The sequence below is a fragment of the Alosa pseudoharengus genome, unplaced genomic scaffold (genome assembly GCF_046254945.1).
Source record: "Alosa pseudoharengus isolate Yale_2024_CS ecotype anadromous, Long Island Sound unplaced genomic scaffold, YU_APseudo_1.1 YU_APseudo_1.1_scf_10, whole genome shotgun sequence".
Classification (NCBI taxonomy): Eukaryota; Metazoa; Chordata; class Actinopteri; order Clupeiformes; family Clupeidae; genus Alosa; species Alosa pseudoharengus.
The window spans coordinates 24,372,365-24,388,134 of record NW_027468565.1 but is presented as its reverse complement, the minus strand read 5'-3'; the positions used below and the strand labels follow the sequence as shown (position 1 = coordinate 24,388,134).

Sequence of the window (15,770 nt, the reverse complement as noted above, 5' to 3'; positions counted from 1 at the left end):
ACACACACACACAAATCTGATTTTACCACTGGGGAGGATTGGCTGGTGGAGAAGTTTGGTCGTATGGCAGTGATTGGTCCGTGGCCAGGGAGAGGCAGAGGGCTGTGCAGCTCATTGGTTAAGGTGCTGGAGGGCTCGCCCACAGCATGGTTCCTCAGGACATGAATGGCGTCGTCCAGTCTGTCCAACCGGTTCTCCATCTATATGCCACAAAGGAGAGGGCGTTACAGATTATGCAGCTCACTGGACCTCACGCACACACACTCACACATACACACATACATTCTCAAACACACACACACACACACATATACAGTATAAATACAGACTCTCACACACACAGACACATATACAGTAATAATGGTTATAATAGTTATAATGTAATATAGTGGTAACTGCAATATAGCAGTAACTGTAATGTAGTGATAACAGTATAACTGTAATGTAGAAATAATTGTAATATTGTGATAACTGTAATAAAGTGATAACTGTAATATTGTGATAACGGTAATATTGTGATAACTGTAATATTGTAATAGCTGTAATATTGTGATAACTGTAATATTGTGATAACTGTAATATAGCAGTTGCAGTACAGAATTTTACCACAGAGTGCAGCATGGTGTCATAGCATGGTGGCAGGATGGTCTGCACAGTCACAGGTGGCCACGGACTAGATCCTGAAACACACACAGACACGCGCACACACACATGCACACATACACAGAATTTATCTATACACAATATTTACACAATCTACATTCATACAGCCCATATGATACATTACAATCTATGTGTAAGCATGTGTGTGAGCATCTGTATGTATGTGTGTGTGTGTGTGTTTGTGTGTGTGTAAGGGGTTAAGGGTTAAGGCTGCCAAATTTCCGGTCGTTGTGTTCCTCAAGTGTCTGTATATAAATTAATATAATCACAACTAAGAACATACTAAGGCTAACCGCTTAAAGTTGTGTGTTCGTGTGTGTGTTTATCTGTGTGTGTGTGTCTGTGTGTGTGTGTGTAGGCCTACCTGTGGTTGCGGTGAGGGGGGATTGAGACCTGACTGGAGTGGATGCACTGGAGCTAAAGCTGCCACTCGGGTCTAGAGAATAAATCTGAAACACACACACACACACACAATTTATCTATAGACAGTATACCCAATCTACATTCATACAGTCCTTATTGGCAACACAATCTATAAAACCTACATAGTCCTAACCTGTACAGCACATATGCATGCCTATATAGTCCTATCCTATACAGCACATATGCATGCCTATATAGTCCTATCCTATACAGCACATATGCATGCCTATATAGTCTTATAACCTATACAGCAAATAATATTTGATCGCTGTTTTGGTATAAAGTCATGCTCATGCTTTTGCTCATGCAAAATTCCTGACAGTTCCTGATCGCTAAACTTTTGTTTTCCTTTCCTGTCGGTTAGCAGTTGATGTAGAAGCACCTAGCATAATTTGACTTCAGCGGTGACAAATCCTGCTGAGAGAGAGAGCGAGAGAGAGAGAGAGGCACCCGCAAAATGGTCCTGTGCGCGCGTGTCTCTGCATGGGGCTACGTTCAATTGAAGTCAGAAGTTGGTCCGTCCAGTCAATAGTCCCGTATTCACGCCGCTCCATTGTTAGATTAACGTTATCAGACAGCGCTGTAAAATGTGTCCGGGAATTTTTCGCGGGACTTAAATAAATAATGCGCAATACCTGCAATCCCACGCTGAAATGTAGGCCCTGTACATAGTTTTAACCTGTACAACACATATGCATTTCCATACCATCTACACCACAACTAGCACATACTGTACATCCCACATGACACCCACACTACTGTACGTGTCTCCAGCCCCTGAACCTGTGTGTGTGTGTGTGTGTGTGTGTGTGTGTGTACCCCTTCACCGTTAACACACTCACCGAGGCCAGCGCTTTGCCCAGAGCATCCCCAGTCTGAGAGCCTTCAGATGCTAAAGGACAAAAGCACAAACAGCTCATCAGAAAAAGGACCTTCAGAGAGAACTGCTCTTGTTCTGAGTGTGGATCGTTTTCTTCTCTTGAAATGAGCTCAGTGATCAATGTGTGATTCTGATTAATGTGAGAGTTTGTTTAGGTCTGTGAGTTTGTTTTGGTCTGTAAGCATGTTTTGGTCTGTGAGTATGTTTTGTGTGTGTGTGTGTGTGTGTGTGTGTGCATGTGTGTGTGTGTGTGTGTGTGTGTGTGTGTGTGTTTGGTCGCTCTGTGTGTGCGCGTGTGTTTGGTCCCTGTGTGTGTGTGTGTTTGGTCGCTCTATGAATGTGTGTGTTAAGCCCCTGTGTGTGTATGAGTCCCTGTGTGTGTGTGTATTTGGTCCCTCTGCATGTGTGTTTGGTCCCTCTGTGTGTGTGTGTATGTGTGTGTGTGTGTGTGTGTGTGTGTGTGTGTGTGTGTGTGTGTTTGTGTTTGGTCCCTCTGCGTGTGTGTTTGGTCCCTCTGCGTGTGTGTGTTTGGTTCCTCTGCGTGTGTGTGTTTGGTCCCTCTGCGTGTGTGTGTTTGGTCCCTGTGTGTGTGTTCTGCATGCTGTGTTGTTTTTCTCACCGATGAAGCGCTGGGATCCTGTGGCCAGTACAGCTTTGCTGCCGCTGGTCCGGTGGAAGGTGGACATGGGTGGGAGGCTCTTATTGGCCTTGGACATCGACATGGCATGAGGAGACAAACTCTGAAAAGAAGTACACATTTTCCATTTCCATTGGAAAAACATCCACATTCCTATTTAATGCCCACGTCAGACAGAGTGTCCTTTATGACTAGTGTATGTCTCTGGCCTGCGGCGGATGTGGTGTGTGTGGTGTGTGTGTGCGGTGTGTGAGGTGTGTGTGTGTGTGTGTGGTGTGTGTGTGTCCCTGGCCCTGCGGTGTGGTGTGTGTGTGTGTGTGTGAGTGTGTGTGTGTGTGTGGTGTGTGTGGTGTGTGTGTGTGTGTGTGTGTGTGTGTGTGTGTGTGTGTGTCGTGTGTGTTAGACGTTTCCTGGCTCCCTTAGACTTTACCTGCCGCTTGTGTGATGGCACGTTGCCATAGTTTCCTGACAGTGATTGGCCAGTCCCCAGCGTGGCTCCGTGACCCGACAGTGTGATCCCATTGGAAGAGCTCCAGAGGTTGGCAGAGTTGGTGGCTCCATCTGACAGGATGACAGAGAAGTGTGTCAGCAACGGAGCGAGTTCACAGGGTTCACACCAGCACACATCACTAGGTCAGAAACAAATGTTTCAAAAACATCACAGTGTGACAGTCTGAGAACAAATATGTGTGCAACAGCATCTGGTGTGTATAAAGCACGACCCAACGCCCATGCAACCCCAACGCTTGTGCAACCACAACGCTTGTGCAACCACAACGCCCATGCAACCACAACGCCCATGCAACCCCAACGCCCATGCAACCACAACGCCTGTGCAATCCCAACGCCCGTGCAACCACAACGCCCGTGCAACCCTTAACATGTTTAGAATGACGCATCTCTGTTTGGGGTCTGAGCTCTGCATTGGTCTGAATGAACCATTGGGGTCTAAAGCTCTGCATTGGTGTGAATTAAACGTTGGGGTCTGAGCTCTGCATTTGTGTGAATTAACCGTTGGGGTCTGAGCTCTGCATTGGTGTGAATGAACCGTTGGGGTCTGAGCTCGGCACTGCTGGTGTGAAGAATGAACCGTTGGCTCCAGGACTTTACCGTGAGCTGCGCTGGACTGAGAGCAGCTGAGGAAACAGACCTTGAGTGTGAAGTGGATTACAGGCCAAACAGGAAACACACGCTCCCCAAAGAGCACCTCACCGTCCTTGGGAGGTAAACTGTCTTCAACACCACACTTCTATGCATCAACACGCACACACACAAACACACACACACACACTAAGCGCTGTATACCCTTACCCAGCAGTGAGCTGCTGATGGCGGTGCCAGGCAGTTTGGTGGAGGAATGTGACGGAGAGAGTCCCTCTGATACGGAAGGTGGAGCATATGCCTGCAACACACACACACACACACAGCATGTTTATTAGACTCTCTCTACTACACGGAAGGTGGAGTGTATTCCTGCAACACACAAATGTGCACACACATGCCATGCAGAACTGCTCTTGTTTGCGTGCCTGCCCTACCCCCACCTCCCAGTCTCCCAGTCTCTCCAGCTCTGCATCCCGGAGACACCCAACGACCTAAACCACCATCACCTCACGCCCTGCCCCCGCCTGACGCCTCCTTGCCTGTGCCTGTTGAGGTGTCCACGACCATGGCAGCTTTGACAGGGACATCAAGGAGGTGGTCATCCCCCAGCCCCCACCCCCTCAATACCAGTGCAACACTCACCTCCACCATCACAGGCTATCGTACCCCCACCATCACTGGATATTGCACCCATCCCCCACATGGCAACCACGAACAATGAGGTGACAACGACTTCAGTCAACAGCCATCAGACACACAGATCCCAGATGCACCTCTCCCCCTCCCCTCCCCCCCCCATCATCACAGCAGATCAAGTAAGAGTTCAACTAAAGAAACTTCGCCCCAAGAAGGCAGCCGGGCCTGACAGACTGTGTCCAAGGCTACTCAAGGCCTGTGCTGCTGAACAGGGGAGCCACTGAAGCACATCTTCAACTGGAGTCTACGTCTCGGACAAGTTCCAACACTGTGGAAGACATCATGTCTTACCCCGTCCCTAAGAAGCCACACCCTAGTGAGCTTAATGACTACAGGCCTGTCGCTCTAACATCACATGTGATGAAGACAATGGAGCGACTGGTCTTAGGTATGCTCAGACCCCAGGTACGCCATGCACTAGACCCGTTACAGTTTGCTTACCAGGAGAAAGTGGGTGTGGACGATGCCATCACTTATCTTCTACACAGGACACATTCTCACCTAGACAAGGGGAAAAGTGCTGTGAGAATCATATTCTTTGATTTCTCAAGTGCTTTTAACACCTTCCAACCCATCAGACTGGGAGACAAACTCTTGCAGATTGGTGTGGACCCTCACCTGGTAACCTGGATTACAGATTACCTGACCGAGCGACCACAGTTCGTCAGACTGAAGAACTGTCTCTCTGACACTGTGATCAGCAGCACCGGAGCGCCACAGGGAACTGTGCTCTCTCCAGTCCTGTTCACCCTGTACACATCTGACTTCTTCTACAACACCGAGTCATGCCACATGCAGAAGTTTTCTGATGATACTGCAATTGTGGGGTGTATCAGGGACGAGCAGGAGGATGAGTACAAGAGCCTGGTGGAGGACTTTGTGCAATGGTGCAAGCTCAATCACCTTCAACTCAACACTTCAAAGAACAAGGAGATGGTGGTGGATTTCCGCAGGTCTAAGCCCGCTCTGCTACCATCCCTCCATTGATGGGGCCAATGTGGAGGTGGTAAGCACCTACAAGTATCTGGGTCTCCACCTGGACAATAAACTGAACTGGTCAGCCAACACTGACTCTACAAGAAAGGGCAGAGCAGGCTGTACTTCCAGAGGAGGCTGCGGTCCTTCAATGTGTGCAGCAAGCTCCTCAGGATGTTCTACCAATCTGTTGTTGCCAGCGTCCTCTTCTATGCAGTGGTATGCTGGGGAGGAAGCACAAAGAAGAAGGATGCTGGGCGACTTGACAGGCTGGTAAGGAAAGCTGGCTGTGTAGTGGGAGCTAAACTGGAGTGCATCACTTCAATATCTGACAAAAGGACCCTGAACAAACTGATCAACATCTTGGACAATGAGTGTCATCCACTCCACAGCACTATTGTAAAGCAGAAGAGCCTTATCAGCTGGAGACTTCGCTCACTGCCTTGCACAACAGACAGACTGAGGAAGTCATTTGTCCCCAGGGCCATTTAACTGTTCAATGCTTCACTTAAGGGAAGAGGAGAGATAGACTTCTCTGCATAGTCTGTCTGCCTCTCCACCCTCCCCATGTTTGGGTACTGTCTGTCCACTAGCCACTTTTTACCACTGTTTTACTGCCTCGCTGTTTGTGTGCTATATTAGCACATATGCATAACCCCTCCCTCAATGCCACAGCCGGATTGTGGCCACACTTATACCTTTTCTTAATATAGTTTTAAAGCTTGAAACAGAGGGGAGTGTGTGTGTGTGTGTGGGGGGGACCAGAGAGGAGTGTGTGTGTGAGGGGTATAAACAAGCTCCAGTCCACTGCCATTCCCTGCATGTGAGGTCACTTAGTCATGTTTACATACAATTCATCTTAATCTGAAATCTCATTTGGTCATGGATGCATGCACACACACACACACACACACACACACACACACACACACACACACACACACACACACACACACACAGACAGATAAGCGCACCCTCATACAGACATAAAAACAGGACCAGTTACACTCTTAACACACAAAAAACAGAAACACACACCGGACACACACACACACACACACACACACAGAGGGTTGGAGAGGTCTGCACCTGGTCCATCTCTTCGTGGCTTTGATGTGGCCCTTTCAAACCCTGTGTGTGTGTGTGTGCATGTGTGTGTGTGTGTGTGTGGCTTTAATGTGGCCCCCAGGAAATGAACACAAGCTTTCCCCCACGACATCAATAGCAAGTGGATTTTCCCAGCAACCCCCACAATGCTCTCCAGGGCGCTCTCATTCACAGACACATGTGGAGGGCGAGACAAAATGCCTGTAGCCCCGTCCCCGTCCTTCGCTTGGGTCGACTGTCTGCTGCCAGGTAAACACAAAGCCCCGCCCCATCTATACCCCCCCCTGCCCCCCCCACACACATACACACAGCAGATGGCGCCAGATAAAGCCAATTGTCCCGCTTCAGCCAGCTAACCAGGCTAACCAAGCGACTCACTAATGACACATACACACCCTCCCTCCCCTCACATACCAGCCCCCTTCCACACATACTGTAGGCCCACACACACACACACACACACAGAGAGAACAGCTCCATGCCTCTTTTGAAGTTGCCTGTTATTTATAATATACGCAGAGTCTAAAAAATCTTTAAAGATCTAGACTCATTATTTAACAGTATTCCCTGCCTGTTTTTCTGAAGTTCAGTCCTGAACACCTGCAACCAATTTCCCCCTCGTTCAGAGAGCAGTTCGCGTCTGGAAACACTTACTCTGTCCCAGATCAAAGCCTTCTCTGGAACTGTTGTAATGTGGTGAAGAGCAGGCTTAAGTCTGCTGCCAGGTCAAGCTCCACAGCCTGCTCCACAAAGGCTTTATGACAGGAACAAGCTACCATGCTAACCAGCACAGGCTTTATGACAGGTAGACATTAACCTCCACAAACTTTATGACAGGTACATGTTACCATGCTAACCTGCACAAACTTCATGACAGGTACAGGCTAACATGCCAACCGGGCCGGCATAGGGTTTATGACAGGTACAGGCTAACATTCTAACCGGCATAGGCTTTATGACAGGTAGTCTACATGCTAACATGCTAACTGGCACAGGCTTTATGACAGGTACACATGTAATCTGTGTTGTGTTGAACTGCGCGGTCCAGCCCTGCACACGTCCAGACTTGAGCCTGCGAACAGCAACACCTCGGATCTGGAGTTGAGCGTGCTGTCAATCGAGCTAAAAGCCCAGGCTGCTAGTTTTCATGCCAGCACTACTCTTAAGTTGTCAGGAAGTGAGGTTTACTAACGTTTCACACGCACAGCTATGCTAGTGTAATAATAAAAACGTAAATTTTAATGCCAACACTCAGGCAATTAGGAACTGCTAAGACCACAATAACACTGACTTTGTATCCAATCACAGCCTGTTTTCAACTCTGTGAATATCTCATGTGCAGCATATAATCCAGTAGCCTAGTATGACTTCAGGTAAATCCACCTCCAGACGATTTAGACTTGTAGCACTGAGCTGTGATGTTCCCCCAACACACACTGGTGTAGCCCTGTGCTGATCCCCCAACACACACTGATGTAGCTCTGAGCTGTTCCCCCAACACACACTGGTGTAGAGCTGTTCCAACACACACTGGCATTCGGAGCTCAGCTCTGGACTCTCCTCTCTCGTCACGCTGTACATAAACTTTCCTCTCTCCTCACACTGCGTCAGAAGAATACCTTCGAAACCAGTGAGCTTTCTGTCCTTAGCATTACCTCACATCACAGACATTTAGACTCATTTCCCATCTTTAGAGCAGTTTTCAGACATGATTGTTCAACGAGAGAAACTTATCCAGTTCTCCCCAAACACACATTGGCGCTTGAAAAGCACAACAGAGGCTGTGTTGACAGCGTGCATTCAATGCTTCAAACACTGACAGCAAACATAGGACAGAAAGAAAGAGAAAGAAAGAAAGAAAGAAACACACAGCTTTATTGTGTAAAACATTTTTGCTTTGGCAACAGTCATGCCAATAAACTAAACTCACTTGGAATGGAATTGAGAGACAGACAGAAAGAGAGAGACACACATGCACACACACAAAGCAAGGCAGTGACTTCATGAAAAGAAGAGAGGGTACTCACAGTCTTGCCGTTGTAGTAGTGCACATGGGAGTTGCCAGACGGAGTGTTGGGGTGCACACAGTACATGACTGCGTCCGCAGAGTTGCCCCTAAAGTGTGTTAATCTTCACTCCGAGAGTGTAATCCACAAACCCCTTTCTTAGAGTACACACTCACACTCACAGACACGCACGTCCTTTCAGCCAGGGCTGCTCCCCGACACACACACACACACACACACACACACACACACACACACGCACACACAATCATTCAGCCAGCATGAGCAAATCAGGAGTGAACCACCACAGGCCATGCAAGGGGTGCGGGCTAATGGACTGTACCATCCTGAGCTGGAGAGACGCAGCATTGAAGGATCAGGCTGCCTGTTGCTGATCTGGGGTTGCTGTGTGTGTGTGTGTGTGTCATCACTTGAACAATCTGAAGAGAAACAAACAGTAAAAACCTCTTAGCAACACACCTGACCTGACCACTCTTTAATGCTGCAGCATTAAAACAACAAATACCAACAAATACTCCTGGACCCCCAGCCTGAATAAACTATAATGATAAACTATCATGGACTCCAAAAACTAGGCACAACCCATATGAGCCGCCCTTTATTTACTAATATGAAACACCCTTTTTACAAATTTACAAATAAACCTTAATCTCCCCGGGCCTTGAGCCTCCCACTGACCCGGTTTCCAGGTGTGGGTTGGCGTGGTGATCCCGTGAGACGTGGTGAGGTGGGGGGGGGGGGGGGTTATTTTTACCTGCGCTGTCTGAGTGCGATGGCACAGAGTAGATATCTCTTCCTGTGGCACTCCTCTGCAGGACGCTAATCCTGCTTAGTGTCTGCTGCCCTGGACTCACGGGAGGGGTGTGTGTGTGTGGGGGATGACCTCACGGGAGGGGTGTGTGTGTGTGATGGCCTCACAGGAGGGGTGTGTGTGTGTAAGGGATGGCCTCACAGGAGGGGTGTGTGTGTGTGTGTGTGTGTGATGGATGAATGTCTTTGCCTCCTCTGTTCTGGTAAACTATCAATTAAAGGTAAACAGACAAACACACCTGATACAGTGACTGACAGAGACAATGTCTTCTGAAATGTGTAAACTGTGTCTCAGCCTCTACGAGGGTGTGCTAACGGGGGTCTGTGTGTGTGTGTGTGTGCGTGTAAGTGTGTGTGTATGCCAGGAACTGTGGAAGACGCACTGTAAGAAGATTAAAGCACGTGAGGACTAGACTGGTCGACCTCTGACATACACTGACCTGATTCCCCAACTGACCCACATCTCCTCATGAGACTCACACGGAGTTCACATCATCATCATTATTATCCTAACCATCACCATCACCATCATCATCATCATTATTATCCTATAACCACCACCACCACCATCATCATCATTATTATCTCCCCGCACCCAAACCAGCAGGTTCAGAAGAAGCTTCTTCCCTGCAGCTGTCACCCTACTGAACTCTAGCTCTGCATCCTGGTGACAACCAACCAACTAAGCCTCCAACACCCACCCCCCCAACCCCCAACACTTGGGTTCAACACCTGGGTATCTCACATGGTTACAGTAGCTAATATACCGGTAGTCATGGTAACCCCAAGTTTACTGTCTACTGTGGCTGCGCTCCCTGAGGTCCTCAACGTCAAAAGAGGCCTTCTTATCTAAACCTGCTGTCACATCACATTTTTACTTCTATATACAAGTCAGGTACCACAAGAATTTGGATTAAACTAATCCAAATAGGATTAAATCGGTCAAATTGCGTTGAAATGGTTGAAGAGAGGCTTACGTCAGACATCCATAAAGAGTGAGCTGTGGATAGCGCCGACCATGTCAACACAGACACTAGAGGGCTGCAGATGCTGTGATGTGATGCTGTGTCTAGATCTGACTTACAGTATCTACATCTGATTTCATCTGTAATATTTAGATATGATTCACAGTGCCTGTCGAAACATCCAAAGGACAGGGGTGGTCTGTGACATGGGTTAGCACTAATATAGCAACACATTAGTTTGTAAGTATGAGGAAACCTATGTTGCCTAATAACAGGGTAATGATATGCTACATAAGGCTGCAACGTTTGTATTTCATGACAGTTCTACAGGCTTTGGTTCCTGGTTAGCATCACTGAGAGGTACTACCTCATAGAGAAACTAATGACCACATTTGAAGTATTTGAAGTACATCACCATATTTGAAGTATTCAGTTAGGCCTGGCCATTAAATAATTTAAGAATAAACAGGGTTAGGGTCAGAGACGGGATCTACCGGCTCATAACCGCACTGTCTATGCGTTTTCATCTCCAGAACATTTACATTTATTCAAATGTAGCATACAAAATCCAAAGCCACATATACAATGAGGACTGACATTCAAGCTACACTGCAAAGGACACCTTGGGATAACAATAAATACTACTCCAATAAACACTACTTCACAAACACTATGAGACTACCAATAAATATTACTCCACAAACACCATGAGACTGTAGAATAACAATAAATATTACTCCACAAACACCATGAGACTGTAGAATAACAATAAATATTACTCCACAAACACCATGAGACTGTAGAATAACAATAAATACTACTCCACAAACACTATGAGATGTTACGGCCGGCTCGTTCCCAGACCGAAACATAAAGAGGGACACGGACAACAAGGTTCAAACCAAATATATTAATTTATTAAAGTAAAGCACAATGTTACTAGTAAAATGTCTAGGGGGAAATGAATGGGAGTGGTGGCATGCGTGTATGGATGTAAAGAGGGTCAGTATGTGAGAAGCTAGATGAAGTAGGCCTAAAGACAAAGAAAGAGAAAGAGAGCTAGAGTTAGAAATGAGGGGAGAGAGAGAGCAAAATGCAAGTGTGAGAGAATCAAAGTGAGTGCCTGCAAGAATGAAGAAAAGTGCCTAATGAGAGAGATAGGAAACCCCCTATATAGCCCCACCCTAACCATGTAATCAATGAGGGCATTAGCCCAACCAGGTCCAGCCCCGCCCGTGCACTGACAGGAGAAGGCCTGAAGGGGCACAGGGTCGTAACGGAGACTACCAATATTACTTCACAAACACCATGAGACCTTAGGGGAACAATAAATACCGGTACTACTCCACAAACACTGAGACTACCAATAAATACTACTCCACAAACACTATGAGATTACCAGAAGATGAGAGCGTAGAAGTTCAAGTACTAGCATTGAATGCATAATGGAAGCAGATAGTGGCAGTAGGATGGGAGGATAGAAGAGGGTAAAAGGAAAGGAGGGCAGAAGGAGAGGAGGGCAGAAGGAGAGGGGGGTAGAAGGAGAAGAGGGTAGAAGGAAGTAAAAGAAGGGAAGTGCATGGTTTTAGGTATGGCCTGATTATATTGAATAGTGCAAACCGGCATGACCGAGCGACAGAGGCAACATGGTCAGAGAAGGTCAGCTGGTCATCAGTCGTGACACCCACGTTTGTTGCTTTGGTAGAAATCTTTGGTAGAAACAAGAGATAAGGAGTCAACTTTGATGTTGATGTTGTGATGTGATGTATAGTTTGTTTGGCTGGGTAGACTAGCAGTTGGAGGTGGTGTTCCTTCAGGTCAAAACAAGCCTGTCTCTGCAAAACAGCCAATGGACAGTTACAGGGGAAGGACGGCCCAAAATAACCAAGGTAACAGCCTTCTGAGATGACAACTGACATGAGAGGTGACAGCTGATTGACACAAACACAGATTGAGACTGAGAGGAGGATGCATGTCAGAAATAAACTATTGTGTATAAACAGCAGGGACCCACCAACACAACACAATACACTCAACGCAACGCAATGCAACTCAACACAACGCAATGCAATACAATGCAATGCAGCTCAATACAATGCAATGCAGCTCAACACAACACAATGCAACTCAACACAACGCAATGCAGCTCAATGCACAATGCAACTCAACAGAACACACTGCAGCTCAATGCAACACAATGCCCTCATTTGACTTGTATTGTCAACACACACTGTTTTTTCATGACTTCATATGACTTCATGCATGTAGACTGCAGTAGTAGTCCAGTATAACCCAAGTAGTCAGAGTCGTATATACAGTAGAGATATACGGCTCTGCAAGTAGTGTACCTCTATCTCCCTCTAGTGCCCAGAGTGTGTATGTGAGGATGCTGGGACCCAGGGGTCACCTGATCCACTGTAGTGGCCGTGGGAGGACAGTATCTGCTGAAGTCAGGGAACAAATGAAGTAAGTAGTAGTAAAGTAAGAAAAGTTAATTAAGTCTTTGAGGTTTACCTCACCACAGGAATTGGGGCAGTGATAGTGTAGTGGTTAAGGAGCTGGGCTGGCATGCAGTAGTGTGTGTGTGTGTGTGTGTGTGTGTGTGTCCAGTCCTATCCCTCGTCTGTCCAATCATCAACCACCACACACACACACCTCCATCAACAACCGTCACCCACCACACACTCACTCACGCCTCCAACACACCAGTGGCGGACCGTCAGGGCCTTCAAAGCCTTCTCTGAAGGCCTAACTATTTTCAAACGAATGAAAAATAATAGTGTCTTTAATAACATTGTACTTTAGCATTTATTATTTGCTTCTGCTTCTCCTTCCCCGATCGTTCTTGACTACGGATATCCCACCGCTGTCCGATATGTGATTTGATTGGCAGATTGTGTGAACAAATAGTGAGGGGGTGCGATACATTTTTATCCAATCGCACGTCTTCTCTTGTTAAGTCCCGCATCAGGCCTTCACAAGGAATCACTGCGTTTTCGGTACCTAAGCAACCATTAGAAATCATATGTTTGGATTCGGCTTGATTGATGGCTACATCTGACTGATTAGCCAATCAAATCGACCTGTTATGGCGAGGTAGGCAGGTCTGACTGCAGCTGGGCCTGCAATGTTCCAAAAGAATACCCGGAACCGTTCATCACGAATTTTGACGCTGTCTGTTTTACGTGATGAACTTCGTGAGCAACTTCTGTCAGTCAGACAGACAAAAGTTCACTGGTAAAGTACATGTCACACTGACATGACTGGTTATAGTTATGAACAGTAAATTGACCGTTTTTGTTTAAAAAATATATATTGATACGCCTTCATTAAGCAAAATAATATAGGCTAATGTAACGTTACAGTGTCAGCTGGACTACATGTTAGCAAGATGCACATAACGTCAGCTAGCTCTGTAGCTGGTAACCTATGCAGGAATTGGTAAGTTTTGTTTCATGTTTATTTGATAACATAGACTTGTAGTACAGTAGTACTATAGATGCTTGTTATCTGGCCCTTTTCTATATAAAAACTGTTTTTGTGCTGCTTGCAGGCTGCAGTGTCTGCTTGGTTACTCTACTGTATGCTAGCTTGAGGAGTTGGTGGCTTTGGTGAAGATGTCTGGATCGACATCTATGTGAAAACTGTCATTTGTCTTTGGTTCCCTGCCCTGCTAGTTTAGTCTGACTTTTTATCTCTCTCAGTTTTGTGGAAATTATTGGTGAAATCAGACCATCAGACCAGGCTATCAGACATTCTAAAATAGCCAACAAGCAGTAGCAGCATAGGGCAATACACATAGATATACGGCAATACATCTGGTGACTTTTATGTTTATTAATAGCATGGTGGTGTGCTGTGACATTTTTTTTTAATATAATTTTCTGTTGAGACATTTTCTCATAGTGTAGGCCTACCGCGAAACTAGCCTACTGTAGTTTCACGACTTTCACGTGAGTAATCAGAGCAGTGGTACCTAGCAGTTGCACTGTAACGTTAACGTTAGATCTACAAATAGGAGAGCCACAGTCTGAAGCAAGTTTGCTGATGTCAGATTAAACTACTTAATGGTTTTGACACATCATTGTAGACCGGTGGCAGTGCTATATGTGCGTGCGAGTCATGAACATAAATTAGGCAACCGATAGCCTAAATATTTCAAAGTAGTCTGCACAAACCCATACTTGAGTACACTTGGTGTTCACTTTCAATATGACATGGATTAAATTGCACGTCTTTACTGGCAGCAGCAGGCAGCAGTTTATAATGTACTTGTGAATATGGGTGGTAAATAAATAGCCTAGCAGCCTACTTTGCTGCTGAGGGTGATCTGTTAACCAATAAGCAATCGGAGCATTAATTGTTTGTGTAACGAAGATTCTAGTGCTACAGACTCGCGTAAGAGAGAGAAAACTATTTCCCCCACCATGAAATGCTGGGAAATTGCACACATTTTAACGCTGAAATGTAAAAAAAAAAAATCTCCGCCGTAACGCCCCCCTATTATTATTTTTGTCAAAAAATAGTCATCATTGAAGGCCTAACCACTGAACGCACGGTCCGCCACACACACACGCATTTTGGGCACTTATCGGGCATCTATTTCGAGCAGAAACTGAGCGGGCGCAAGGCTTCACGACACCAACCTCGATCCAGCGGAGAGATCACAACACATGATTGGTACAATGTATTCACAACACAAGAGTCAGCCACAACACTGCCGTCAGCCACACTCGCACTCGTGCCTTCACCATCCATACACACACACCTCTGCCACAGACCGGCAGCCACAGGCCTCCTGGCCCTACTGGGATGTTTTTACATGACTGTGTTTTCATCATGCTGCTTATTTATTGTAGATTAGATATTTACATTTTGTCTAAGACTTGTGCACTTGAAAAGGCCTTTTCCATCTAAACATCTCGTGCAACTCACTTATGATCCCCTGACATGAGCATGTCAGGTAGTAAGTTCTCACTAGCGTGATCAAGTCATGTGGCTTTAGGCCTGTAGCCGGTGCGCTTCTAGTTTGGTCATTATGCTCATGCTCCGATGGTGGTCGTTTCATATCACTGATGACATGGCACAGAGCGTTGAATGCATTGAAAATAATATAAGGTTACAGAAAAAGTGGGCAAGGCTATGTTTGTGGGTAGTCCTATTGAATTGGAACAATTGCACCGTATGTAGGCAACAGCATATGACTAGCATATACCAACCCATAAATGTCATTACATTAAGTTAAATGTGCGACTAGCATATACCAACCCATACATGTCATTACATTAAGTTAAATAATTAATTTAATTGAATTTCCCCGTGGGGATCAATATCTATCTATCTATCTATTTATCTAATATGAAGCTGTCTTCGCGACGGCTTGTCTTTGTCTGTCATAACAGTATTCTCCATAGATATACGTATACGTATAGGCTTAGTATTCTCCGTGCACTGGGTATCATTACCGATAACATTCCATTCCC

At 46.2% G+C, this 15,770-nt stretch overlaps 1 protein-coding gene across 3 annotated transcripts in view; it reads right to left on the bottom strand.

The window, feature by feature from the left end:
• Positions 1-8,737, bottom strand: part of LOC143104361 (transcription factor 12-like) — a 15,209-nt gene extending 6,472 nt beyond the window's left edge. For all 3 annotated transcript variants that reach the window (XM_076268411.1, XM_076268402.1, XM_076268420.1), the window contains exons 1-8: positions 8,513-8,737; positions 3,915-4,005; positions 3,034-3,164; positions 2,586-2,706; positions 1,929-1,978; positions 1,028-1,112; positions 607-680; positions 27-200 (exon numbers count right to left, since the gene is read on the bottom strand). In XM_076268411.1, coding sequence (XP_076124526.1) covers positions 27-200; positions 607-680; positions 1,028-1,112; positions 1,929-1,978; positions 2,586-2,706; positions 3,034-3,164; positions 3,915-4,005; positions 8,513-8,578 — 792 coding nt within the window. In that variant the 5' untranslated portion in view covers positions 8,579-8,737. The remainder of the gene's footprint in view (positions 1-26; positions 201-606; positions 681-1,027; positions 1,113-1,928; positions 1,979-2,585; positions 2,707-3,033; positions 3,165-3,914; positions 4,006-8,512) is intronic.
• Positions 8,738-15,770: the final 7,033 nt, after the last annotated feature.